The 13,183-nt window shown below is 43.8% G+C and overlaps 1 protein-coding gene across 1 annotated transcript in view; it reads right to left on the bottom strand.

The window, feature by feature from the left end:
* The window catches only part of DHTKD1 (dehydrogenase E1 and transketolase domain containing 1), a gene marked incomplete at its 5' end in the record, with an annotated part of 37,271 nt that extends 34,088 nt beyond the window's left edge, over positions 1-3,183 (bottom strand). Inside the window, one exon of the mRNA XM_080917823.1 lies at positions 3,018-3,183. Within this exon, the coding sequence (XP_080773949.1) occupies positions 3,018-3,183 (166 nt within the window). The remainder of the gene's footprint in view (positions 1-3,017) is intronic.
* Between the last annotated feature and the right edge of the window lie 10,000 nt (positions 3,184-13,183).

Genomic DNA, 13,183 nt, shown 5'->3' on the forward strand with positions numbered 1-13,183 from the left:
GCCTCTTGGGTGCTGGGATTAAAGGTAAGGCTAGATAAAAATTTTAACCTAAGCAACTTGCCCATGGAATAACCAGAAACAATGGCTGCAGATCCATGAATTTTATAAGAAACACGTACTGCCAAAAAAAATGCCTAACTCTGGCCTGAAACACACACATACACACACATACACACACAAACACACACACACCAGGACTGAATGTGCATACATGGAATGAGGAGGTAAACTATACAGCCAGCCCCGTCAAGGAAGACTGCACTCTTGCCAGATAATGATGCTAACTCATATTCAGAAAAAAAAAACAAAACAAAACAGTGGGCGTACAGAAATAAAATTTAGAGACATCCAGGTTTGAGTTGGGTAGCCATGGCTACCAGTTTTCCCCTTCCTTTCAGATAATTAGATAATTTTTAGCTGATGCATGGCTATGCAAGTAAAATACTGTGCTCCTCAGTCTCCACTACAGACACAGATTCATAGCAACTGACCAGGTTCCACCCTTGTGATGTGAATACAAGTCACCCATGCGGCTCTCTTCTCCCCTTTCCGCCATGCATCATCTTTATAGATGATGATCTGTAAAGAGTTGTGACAAAGTAACTTCCTAAAGCAGAGGAAAAGAAAACTATCCCAGACATTCATTCATACAATGGTAATTCCGAAAGGTGACCCTACTCTCCTTTAAGATCAAGTCAAAGCATGTTTTAAATAAAGTAAAAACATTTTTTACCCCGTGGGCCAGATGCTGCCACTATGACACAAATATTCTCAGCATTGACTCTGTTCTTCCCTCACAGTGGCCCTAAGACACATAAGATCAAATGCATGACCTGAAGCTGTCATTCAGTTCTGAACTTTCAGACGTGACCAAGTAACTCATAACAAAGCAAGTTCCCAGTTAGGGGGACATGGAAAGTCATATTTTTTGAGGCCAGAGATATTTTTGAACCCTACCGGCCTGCAGCTCCCCAAAATGATTCTCATATAGTCTTCTGAATAACAACTATAAGCCTAGGTTTTCCCATGACAAGCTTAATTTTTAGGTCAGTAGGTCAGTAGATCAGAAGGATGAAAAAGAAAAGCTCAAAGGCAATCACAGTAGGTTTGTGTTGAGTGCCCAGTAGCATAACTTTAAGTAAAGGCATGTCCCGTCCACATACAACACACATCTGCTTAGGAAGTCCTAGCCACCCAGCCACAGGTGGACACACATAGACACACACACACTCGCATGATTTCTGGGATGAGGGTTTATGTAGCTCAGGGGTACAGCACTTGCAAACCCTCATTCTGATCTCCAAGACTGTAAAAAAAAAAAAAAAAAAAAAAAAAAAAAAAAAAAAGAAGGGTGGGGAGATCATGTTTCTGAGCCTCACCTAAGGTCACTCAATCAGACCCTGGACAAAGAGAAAAAAACTGCACAACTGGGAACTGGCATTTTAAACACCAAAGAAGAACTGGAGAGATTCAAATGAGAGAGATGAGGTTTATTTTCAGTGGTCCCAAGGTAAAGGGCAAAGTACTAAGGTTCCAAAACGTGAAGAAAGAGTCAAAGGTCTGGTCAGGCACTTAGAAGTTAAAGAGGATTTGTTTGGTTTTGTGGCAACAGCTGGCCTGGAACTTGCTATGTAAGACAGGATGGCATTGGACTCACAAAAACTGACCTGCCTTTGTCTTTCCAGGGCTAGGGTTAATGCTGTGCACTGAGCCTGCTAGACTTAAATCAAAGATGCCAACTGGGGGTGGGGGGAGGGGAATGGTGACACACATCTTTAGTCCCAGCACTTGGGAGGCAGAGAGGCAGAAGATCTCTGAGTTTGAGGCCAACCTGGTCTACACAAGTTCTGGGCCAACCAAGGTTGCATAGTGAAAGCCTATTTCAAACAAATAATCAAACAAGAAGCTAACTAGGGGCCAGTAAAATGGCTGAATTAAAAGCATAGTTGCTCTTGCAAAGGACCCAGATTGGATTCCCAGCTACCACATGCTGGCCCACAGCCATCGGTTACCTCCATATCCAGGGAATCCAGTGCCTTCTGTGGACACCAGATGTGCATGTGGTGTATATACATACATACACACATAAGATAAATAAATATGAAAGATATATAGCAAATAAACAAATGTAACTGGGGGAGGGTCATGGCAGGGTTTCTCGGTGGTGCTCTGACTGTCCTGGAACTCAAATCTGTAGACCAGGCTGACCTCAAGCTCAGAGATCTGCCTGCCTCTGCCTCCCCAGTGCTAAGATTAAAGGCATGTGCCACCACTACCGGGCTGTCAACAGTTTTCTCTAATAATCTGCATTTTTATATCCTATCATATATGTGATATATATGATATATATTTATATCATATTATATCATAATTCTGTATGAGGACAAATAATGATAGAATAACTTCATACATAAACCAAGAACTTGAAAGTATTCTTTGACAATGCTACAACACATTTCCAAAACTGCTATTCCCGGTGGCATTTAATATGTCAAAACATGTTTGTAAGTTCAGCAGTTTTAAATAGCAATTAAAGTGAAGGCTAGCTAATTTCAAGGGGCAAGTAATACCGCTGTTGTGTAGGATAATGTACCAACTGCCCTCTTACAAATAGCACAAGTTAGCCCTGGAAATGTATCATCCACTTAAGAACTGTGAGATCTTAGAACGCGTCTTCTCCCACAGATCCGTCTCTCCCCAGAGCCAAATTCCCACTTCTTTATGGGAAAGGATTTAAAAGAGGAAGCTGTCCCCAAACCAGTACCCAACAAGAAAGATGGGGAGATCACTTAGAAACAAAGCCAGGGATGCCCAATTGTGGAGGCTAGACACTGGTGTGAACTGTGACACTGACAATTCCCAAGCTTTCCTCCTTCCGTATTCTCTGCTCCCCGGGCTGCTCTCCCTCACAGGCCAGACGCTCCCTGGAGCCCAGCACCCACTTTCAAGAGCACCCCACACAGGGAGGCTCCTTAGGTCCTTGCTCTCTACCCACAGTGTCCCGCCGCATCCCCAACCTGAGGGGCCTGCACGGTCGCCTCGGGGCTCGCTGCTCTTGGTTTTCCTAGGCCGGTATCCATAGACGCCCCTCTCCGTCTGGTAACTGCGCCGGAGAAGCGGGGCAGTCCGGCGGAGAGCTCTCCAAAGTGGCCACACTGCAGCTGCCAGAGTGGCCGATGCCATGTCCAGTCTGGGGTCGAAGATGTCGTGGAAGAATTAATAAATAGGAGCTGCAACCAAGTCGGGGTCGAGGGTCCACTGTGGCAGAGGAGGGAGACCCTGAGCGCACCACGTGAGTCTGAGGACCCGCCCCAGGACAACGCCTCCGGACCTCATTGGTCCAGAGGTCAGCCTCTCAGAGCCAATCAAAGGCTGGAATCTGAGGCGTAGCCACGCCTCGTATCCAGAGTGGTTGGTTTGGGGGCGATCCCCGGGCCAAAGGCCTCCTGAATTTGGACCCTGTGCAAGGCTGGCGACCGAAAAATGCCAGCTTACTATTTCCAAAGGAGAACTATATGTACATCCTGAAGTTTCCCGCCTTAATATTCACCCTCTGCTGGAAGTTCCAGAGTATAGCCGTGTAGTTTTCCTTGGGAGAAAAGAAAACTCAATTTCACCATTTTTTAAAGTTATCCTGCAAATTGATCGGTTTCATTACTACATTGCATTTTCTTTCATGCTTGGTTCTCTACGGCCCTCCTTTATTCCTCTGCCCCTCCACTGTGACTCCATTCTCCTGTGCCCCCCTCCCCCCACAGGGTTTCTCTGTAGCCCTGGCTGTCCTGGAACTCGCTCTGTACATCAAGATGGTCTTGTACTCAGGTCTGCCTGCCTCTCTGCCTCCTGAGTGTTGGGATCAAAGGCATAAGCCACCACCACCCGACTAAGGTCTTCTTATATTGGGGCTATAACATACGGATGCTTCTGTATCAACCAACATATAGAAGGAAGTAGGTAGATACAGTAGCCAAACAAGCCCTCCATTAGCAGGTATGAGGCTACAAGTTCTAATGCCATCTTCACTATTAAATGACCATGTCGTCAGTTAGACCTTCAATTTATTAGCATATATGATTTGTGAAGACGGATGGAGCTAATCTTTACATTATCATATGTGTGTGTGTGTGTGTGTGTGTGTGTGTGTGTGTGTGTGTACATTGATCTTATTTCTCACCCCATTCAACCTCCCCTTGTCCCCGCCCTGAACTAGCTCTTCCTTCCCCGAAACTATGACTACTTCCATTTTCACAGTTCTTATCATGTTCTATGTCCGTTCTGCCTGCATGTGTGTCCGTGCACCATGTACAAACAGCGCCTGTGGAAGCCCAGAGAGAGCATAAGCACCTCAGAACTGGAATAACAGATTCGTGTTGCCACCTGTGGGCACTGGGAATCCGAGACAGATCCACTGGAAGAGCAGCCAGTGCTCTTAACTATTGAGCTATCTCTCCAGTCCTTTTAAGCTCATATATAGATATAATATAAAATATTATATACAATATTATATTATACATTATATATATTATATAATATATTACATATTATATTATAGTTTATATATTATGTATTACATTTATATGTTATATATCATATATCTCATATTATATATTTTATATATTACATATAATCTACATATAAAAACCATAGTGTTTTTCTTTCTGAGCCTGGCTTACTTTGCTTAACTTGACGTGGTGGTCTGAATAAGAATGGTCCCCATTGACTCATACATTTGAATGCCTGGTCATTAGGAAGTGGCATTACTTGGCAGGGATTAGAAGATGTGGCCTTGTTGGAAGACATGTGTCCCGAGGGGTGGGTCCTCCTGATGCCTGCAAATTCAGATGTAGAGCTCTCAACTTCCATGTCCGCCTGCATGCCACCATGCTCCCTACCATGATGACAATGGACTAAACCTTAGAACCTGTAAGCCAGCCCCAACTAAACTCTTTTCTTTATAAGAGTTGTGATGGTCATGATGTCTCTTCACAGCAAGAAAACATTGACTAAGACAAATGATGGTTTGTATTTTCCTGCAAATGACTTGATTTCATTCTTTATGGCTGTGTGGGTGCATGTATATGTGTGTGTGCGTGTGCGTGTTAATATCTTCATTCATTCACCAGCTCACAGGCTGACATAGCCCGGCTGTTGTGCATGCGGTCACAGTGAACACAGGTACGCAGGTATCTCTGCCATATGGTGACGGAGATATTTAAAAGCTTATACCTAGGAGTGGATCGTACCGTAGTTTAGGTTTTGCTTTTGGGGTTTTTTTTTTCTCTTTTTGCTTCTTTGTTTGTTTAAGAATCCCTTACTACTGTTCTATTACTGTGAAGAGACACCATGACCAAGGCAATGGTATAAATGAAAGCATTTATTTTGAGACTTGCTGAGTTTCTGAGGATTAGTCGGTGACAACCGAGGCAGAGGCATGGCAGCATGCAGGCTTGCAAGATTCTAGAGCAGCAGCTGAGAGCTTATTTCCTGAGCTACAAGCATGAGGCCAAAAGAGAGACTGTTCCTGGCATGGACTTTTGAAACCTCAAACTCTACCCTATGACACACCTCTTTTAATAAAACCAAACTTCCTAAGCCTTCTAACACAGCGCACCAACTGGGGACCAAACATTCAAAGATGTGAGGCCTTTCTTATTTGAACCATCACAAACCTCCATCCTCATTTCCATAGCGGCTATAATAATTTCCATTCCCTCTATCAGTGTATGAAGGTCCCCGTCTTTTCCATCCTAGCCAATGCTTCCCATTTTCTTTTTCTTCCTCTCTTTGTTCTTAGCTCTTTGATACAGGGTTTTACACTGTAGCTCAAGCAGCCTACCTAACCCAATCCTGAGATTGCAGGTGCACTGTACCATACCCATCAGTTTGTTATCATCTGTTTCTTTGATAACAGGCTAGCTATTCTGACCTAGGTCCAGCTAAAGATCTTGGATATTTTTAAGTGTATTTATTAACCATCTATACTTATTCCTCTGATATGTTTAATTTATTACAACTTGTTGGTTGGATAATTTATTGGGTTTTTGCTGAATTTTTTTAGTTATTTATATATGCTGGACATAATCTCATATCTGATGACTATATGATGTAGATTTTTCCTCCCATTCTATGGGCTCTCTATTCCGGCTAGCAACTGTTTCCTTCACTGCTCAGAACTTTTAAAATCTGATACAATCTCATGTTAATCTTTGTCCCCAAACCTAAGGAACATTACAAAATTACAAACACTCAGTGAATACTCAGTGGGACCTAGGACACTTAGTATCTTCATTGTGTCCAGGGCACCATTCAACTGTTTTCCCTGTGGGTTTAGAGAAAAAAGGTACCTGGGTTTGGTAATGAACAGCTGGAATCCCAGCACTCAGGATACTAAGGCAGGAGGATGGCAAAATTGAGGTCTGCCTAGGTGACATGGTAAGGGTCTGTCTCTGAACAGCAACAAATGTTCCAACTCATTCAGTGATTGGAGAAGGGTCACTTGGAGTTTGTGGACAAATGGTAAACAGTCCCTTTAAATACAAGTGATAAGAAAGCAGGACCCCCCCCCCCCCACCTACAAGCTGAAAGAGATACCTCAAAGTTTTTATCTCTGGCCACCAGTTGGCTCCATTCTGGGGGAGTCGATGAGAGACAACTGTGTTAAGGGTGACTGAGTGCTACTTCCACTGTGGGTAAGTTAAAGTCAGAAGGCCAAAGCTATATAAAAGTGTGCCTACAAGATATAAGGATATAAATATGTGGATATGAAATATTAAAATAAGGATTACAATTGTCTTACTTCTCTGTTAACCCACAATTTAGAACCTTGAAACAACAAAGATAAATTATCTCAGAGTTTTCATAAGGTAGTTTATCTCAGGGTGTCTGGCTCAAGATTTCTTAGGACGCAGCAGTTGAGTGAAATTTCCATTCATCTGAAGGTTCAACTGGAGGAAAACCAATGTCTATATCATTCACATGGACTCTGGTAGGATTAAGTTCTCTGGCTGCTGGACAGAAATCTCCCTCAGTTCCTTGCAGCCTGAGCCTCTTCAAAACGCATTCAAAAGCAATGTCTTCCTTTTCAGCTTTTAAAAAATATATATGTGCTGGGTGAAGTAGTGAATACCTTTAGTTCCAGCACTTAGGAAGCAGAGGCAGGCAAATCTCTGAGTATGGGGCCAGCCTGGTCTACAGAGCCTGTTCCAGGATAGCCAGGGCTACACAGAAAAACACTGTCTCACAAAACCAAATGTGTGTCTAATTAATTAATTTTTCATTATTTGTATGTTTGTATGCATACACATGCTAGGGCAGGTTACCACGGAGTCCAGAAAATAGCGCAATGGGTCCACTGAAGCTGGAGCAAGTGCTGGTTAGAGGTGTGAGTGCTGAGAACCTAATTCAGGTCTTGGGGAAGAGCAGGAAGTACTCACAACAGCTGAGTCATCTCTCCAGCCCTCCAGCCTTTTTTCTTGAAGCCACAATCTGTATATTAGTCCTAACATCCCATCGACACTGTGGCATCACAGAGACATAGCCACAAAGTTCAGCCTACATTTGAGATGAAGGACTGCACAAGGGCGTGCATACCAGAGGCAGGAACTTGGCTGTTGAGAGTCATCTCAGAGACGACCAGCCTCACATGCCATTTCTGTGAAGTGTGTGAATGGTGGATGCACTGTGCTTCATGTATCTGCTTTTTAAAATTTTATTTATTTGTTTTATGTATATGAGCACACTGTAGCTGTCTTTAGACACACCAGAAGAGGGTATCGGATCCCATTACAGATGGTTGTGAGCCACCATGTGGTTGCTGGGATTTGAACTCAGGACCTCTGGAAGAGCAGCCAGTGCTCTTCACCACTGAGCCATCTCTCCAGCCTGAATTGTGCTACATGTGTTGCTCTCTCTCCACTCTCTTGCCTTGCTCCAATTCCTGTCACTTCTAGTATGACTCCTCTAACTCCTGGCTGTCTGGGTCTGGACTCACTCCAAAGCGCCATCTGTTACAATGGAGACTCCCCAGGTCTGGCCCTTTTGGGTGTATTCTGTAAACGCATTAACCAACACAAACATCACTGCCTTATTCAGTGTTCTGTTAACTGTGAAGAAACACCACGACCAGAACCAACTCTTATAAAGGAAAGCATTTAATTGGGGCTTATTTAGCGTTTCAGAAGGCTTATTCCATTGTAGACGGGACCTTTGTGGTGTGTAGGCAGACATGGTGCTAGAGAAGTAGCTGAGAGTTTTACATCTGGATTTTTAAGGCAGCAGGAAGAGAGAGACACTGTGCTTAACTTGAGCTTTTGAAACCCCAAAGCCCACCTCCAGTGATGTATTTCCTGCAACAAGGCCAAACCTACTCTAGCCAGGCTACACATATTCCAACAAGGCCATGCTTCCGAATCCCTCTCAAGTAACACCACTCCCTATTGACTAGGCATTCAAATATATATGCCTATGGGGGCTATTCCTATTCAAACCACCACAGTCACATTCAAAACAGTGTGAATTCCTACTGCACAGAGAAGCAAAGTCGTTCTGTTTAACCGTCTCCTCCATTCCCTTTCTACAATCCCACATTTCACTTAGAGTTTCATTGCTGGGAAGAGACACTATGACCTCGGCATCTCTTTTTAAGGACTGACTTACAGCTCAGAGGGTTAGTTCATTATTATCATGGTGGGAAGCATGGCAGCATCCAGGCAGACATGGTACTAGAGGAATGGAGAATGTTCTACATCTTGATCCATAGGCAGCCAAAGGACACTGTGTGCCTGGACATAGCTTGAGCATAAGAGACCTCAAAGCCTACCCTCACAGTGACACACTTCCTTCAACAAGACCACACCTACTCCAACAAGGCCACACCTCCTAAAAATGCCACCCCCTATGAGGTCTTAACATTCAGACACATAAGTCTGTGGGGGCCATATGCTGCATTTCTCTCTCTCTCCCTCCCTCCTCCCCCCTCAGAGCCAGGCTTATTAATAGCCTTTTATTTATTTATTTTTGTTTATGTGAGCACACTGTAGCTGTCTTCAGACACACACCAGAAAAGGGCATCGGATCCCATTACAGATAGTTGTGAGCCATTATGTGGTTGCTGGAAATTGAACTCAGGGCCTCTGGAAAAGCAGTCAGTGCTCTTAACTGCTGAGCATTTCTCCAACTCAGGTCTACATCTCTCTCTCTCTCTCTCTCTCTCTCTCTCTCTCTCTCTCTCTCTCTCTCTCTCTCAAGATGTATTTATTTATTATATATAAGTACACTGTAGTTATCTTTAGACACACCAGAAGAGGGCATCTCTGCCTCTGAGCATCCATACTGTCTCTGCCTTTCCAGCACTTGGATTATAATGAATGCTATAATGATTATAAATAAATGCTACAATGCCAGGGGTTTCCACACCAGTCTCAAGGGATCAGCCCCAGTCTTTATTCTTGCAGAGAGCACATTGCTGGCTGAACCATTCTTTAACCTGTACATTTTACTTGCTCTTCATTTTGTATCTGCCATTTTCTAGTCAGGACCTTGGACAGATTTCTAATTTCTTTACACATTCTGTCGCACATCTGCAAAATAACAGTATCTACCACAAAAGCTTAATAATTAATGCACATAAAAAACTTAGTTCTGTAGCTGGAGGTATAGCTCAGTGGAAGAGTGCTTGCCTACCACACATGAAGCCTGGAGTTTGATCCCGAGGGAGTGGGTCAGGGGAGTGGAAAAACACCTGTTTGTAGGAAGTAAATTCTAAATGTTAACTGTTATTACTATATTGAGCTGTTTTAAAATAGAGAACAGATTACAGTGATTGACCTATAATAAGTACCCAAAGGTGGTAGTGATTGCTATTAGCTTATTATTACTGATATTAACCTTTTAATGTGAAAACATTAATATAAAGTAACGTCTATATTTAGGCGAGTCTCCCATTAAGCAGAAAACAATGGATTGACTCTTCCTACAGCTTTCATTGAGAAATATATTAGTGTTAGCATTGTAGCGCTTTCCAGAAGAAACACATGCTAGAAAATGATAACTCTGTCTTTATCTCCAGCAACTGACACAGAAAGTGAGAATATGAAATATTCTCTTGGAAAGAACTCCCCCCCCCCCAGTGATATTTATTTCTCAACACAACACTATCACTGAGCTATGAACACATCCAGTTTGCACTAATATCTTAAAACCCTTAGAAGCAGTGGTGACAGCATGTTGCTAGAATCAAAATAATGCAGTTTAAAATTCTAACTTAATTCTAAAAGAAGACACCTGACTCCTAAAGTTACAGTGACTTGGCCTCTCTTTGAGCCACCAAGTCTCGGCTCTGCACATGGAAGAGGTTCATGTACCATGCCCAGCTAAGATCACGACTGTTGGGAAAACTCATTTACAATACTCTCTGTAAAGAGGTCTCCCTTTTAAGACTGTGAGGAGAGTGTTTAACTCTCAGAAGGCTGCCTGCTGGAGATGGTGTTGGCAAGCTGGTAATGAGCAGGCTGTGAAGGAATTCACAGAGACAGAAAAAAGGCAGAAGCAGAGTCTATTAATATATTGAATCCAAGCATGGTGGCGCATACCTTTAATCCTAGCACTTGGGAGGCAGAGGCAGGCTGATCACTGAGTTCAAGACCAGCTTGGTCTATACAGTGAGTTCCAGGACAGCTAGAGATACAATTAAGAAACTGTCTACACAGAGGTATTGAGAGGTTTCCCACAATCATCGAAACAGAAACAGGTACGGGCCTCCAGGGGGGTCAAACTTCTGATGATCTGTGCGAACTCATCTTGACTTTATGTGTATGGTGTGAATTGCCTGCAATCACAGGCCTGTGAAGCCACACGATCTGGAACTCAGATACCATGCAGATGCTGGGAATCAAACCAAGGTCTTCTAAAAGAGCAGCCAGAGAGTGTTCTCAACCCCTGAGCCATCTTCTAGCCTGGTCATGCTCATTAAAGAGCAAATTCTCAACAGTTACAAAGTGCCCCCAGACAGACTGCAGCCAGGGCTTGTTAAGGTTACCTTTGTTAGATCCTGGCCAAGGGTAGCAGGTACTGTGCTCTGAGCCAAGTTTGTCCTAAAGCACAACAGCCCTTTTCATGGGCTAGAATGGCTCACAGCAGCCAGCTGTCTTGGAATGGATCTATGAAATCTACTCACTGTATTAAGTGATCAAGAATTCGATCTTTCTTTCTTTCTTTCTTTCTTTCTTTCTTTCTTTTTGAATTCGATCTTTCTAGTGAAGGTGGTTCCAGAGAAGAATCAGTAGTTCAGGGTCATCTTTGGGTACAGAGTAAGTTTGAGGCGAGGGCTATGTGAGACTCTCCTATGGCACACAAGTGCGCACAGAAATACCTTCATTAAGATGAAGTGGAGGTGAGCGGGAGGACTCTGCAGCTGAGCCCTTCTGAGGGATACTCCTGGGCTTGAAGGACCTCTTCCAGGCACCCCTGAATAGCAGCAGTTCTAGGGGAGGGGCACCATAGGACCTGAGCTTATCTTCCCTGATCAGACTAAGGGCTTGAAGCTACATTTGGGTCCTACAGAAGATTCGGGGACACAGCTGTGAAGAACCCAAGAAAGATCTGGAGGAAATAGGGGCAGACTGCTCCCAGCAGCCCCTCAAACAAGATCCTTGACAAAATGCGGAAATCGCACCAGTGACCCTAGTCTTGTAGTGAATGACATTCAAGACCAGGATCCAGGCCCTAGGGTTAGCCTCACCTTTAGAAGTAGGATGAAGATAACCCAGGGAGGTTTAGCACTAAGCAAGCACAGAACAGATAAATCTAGTGAAAAGAATGCCCAGGAAAGCCTGCCTGCAGCAGGGTTCCTGCCTGGATTGGGCAGGTGTCACTGAGATGTGATACACAAAGCCTTTCCTATCTGCTGTGTCCTGCCTGGAAGTAACCACACCGAGAGCCTCCTTATCTTCTTCATCCCAAGCCATATTTCCTCTCCACTGCAGAACCAGCATCGAACACATCTGTAACACCCATTTCCCATCAAGGCCAACTGGACTTCTGAGAGACCCACTTTCTTCAGTTCTGTTCTGTACATACGTTGACATTAGGCCAGGTTGATATCTTACCACACATCACTTTGTCACGTTTGCCAAAACATCCTACATATACACACAAGAAAAGGTAAACAGGAGAGGGACCAGTCTTCATTTGTTTTGGAAATTATAGTTCTGAATTGTCTGTGGGCGATTTCATCCCAGATAACTCACACCAGGGGACTCAGGATTTCAGCTAGTGCACGCTTTTAATACCAGCACTCAAGAAGCAAAGGCAGGTGGATGTCTGAGTTTGAAGCCAGTCTGGTCCTCAAAGTGAGCTCCAGGACAGCCAAGGACAGATTTTAAAAAAGATCTGTCTCCAAACAAACAAACAAAACAAAGACAAAAGAAAGAAAGAAAGAAAAGAGGGGGGAGGAATACAGCTAGAAAGAGAACTGACTTTCTTTCTCTTTTTTAAAAGATTTATTTTTTTATGTAAGTACACTTCACACACACCAGAAGAGGACATCAGATCCATTAAAGATGGTTGTGAGCCACCATGTGGTTGCTGGGATTTGAACTCAGGACCTCTGGAAGAGCAGTCAATGCTCTTAACCACTGATCCATCTCTCCAGCCTGAGAATTGACTTTCTTACCTTACCCATTTGCTTCCCCAAGGGTACCATGACTGGTTATTCTGTGCACATTTACAAACCTTGGCCATTACTGGCTACCATGATAAGAAAAATCTTCCTCCCCACCCTGCTTTTACGTTTCAATCTTCATCTTCAAGTTCATTATTTCCCCTCGACCTCTCTCTAGGAAAAAGTACTATCAGATGCACACACACTCTCTCTCTCCCCCCCATCCTCCCTCCCTTCTTCCCTCCCTTCCTCTTTCCCTCCCTCCCTCCTTCCCTCTCTCCCTCCTTCCCTCCTTCCCTCTTTCCCTCCCTCTCTTCCCATCTCCTAGGTGCTAAGATCCTAGGCCTGCACTGCTATGCCCAGCTGCTATTTGAACTGGTTAAATTAACTTGAGTTGGAGTGCAGCTCAGTGTAGAATCCTCTCCTAGTATGTGTTAAGACTCTGGGTTTGATCCAATCTAGGGGAGCAAACAAAACAACCAAAAGCCCTAAAGTTTGGTTGCATACTTAGCTCTAGTTCAAGAA

This window comes from Micromys minutus (assembly GCF_963924665.1).
Source record: "Micromys minutus genome assembly, chromosome: 6".
In the NCBI taxonomy this organism is placed as follows: Eukaryota; Metazoa; Chordata; class Mammalia; order Rodentia; family Muridae; genus Micromys; species Micromys minutus.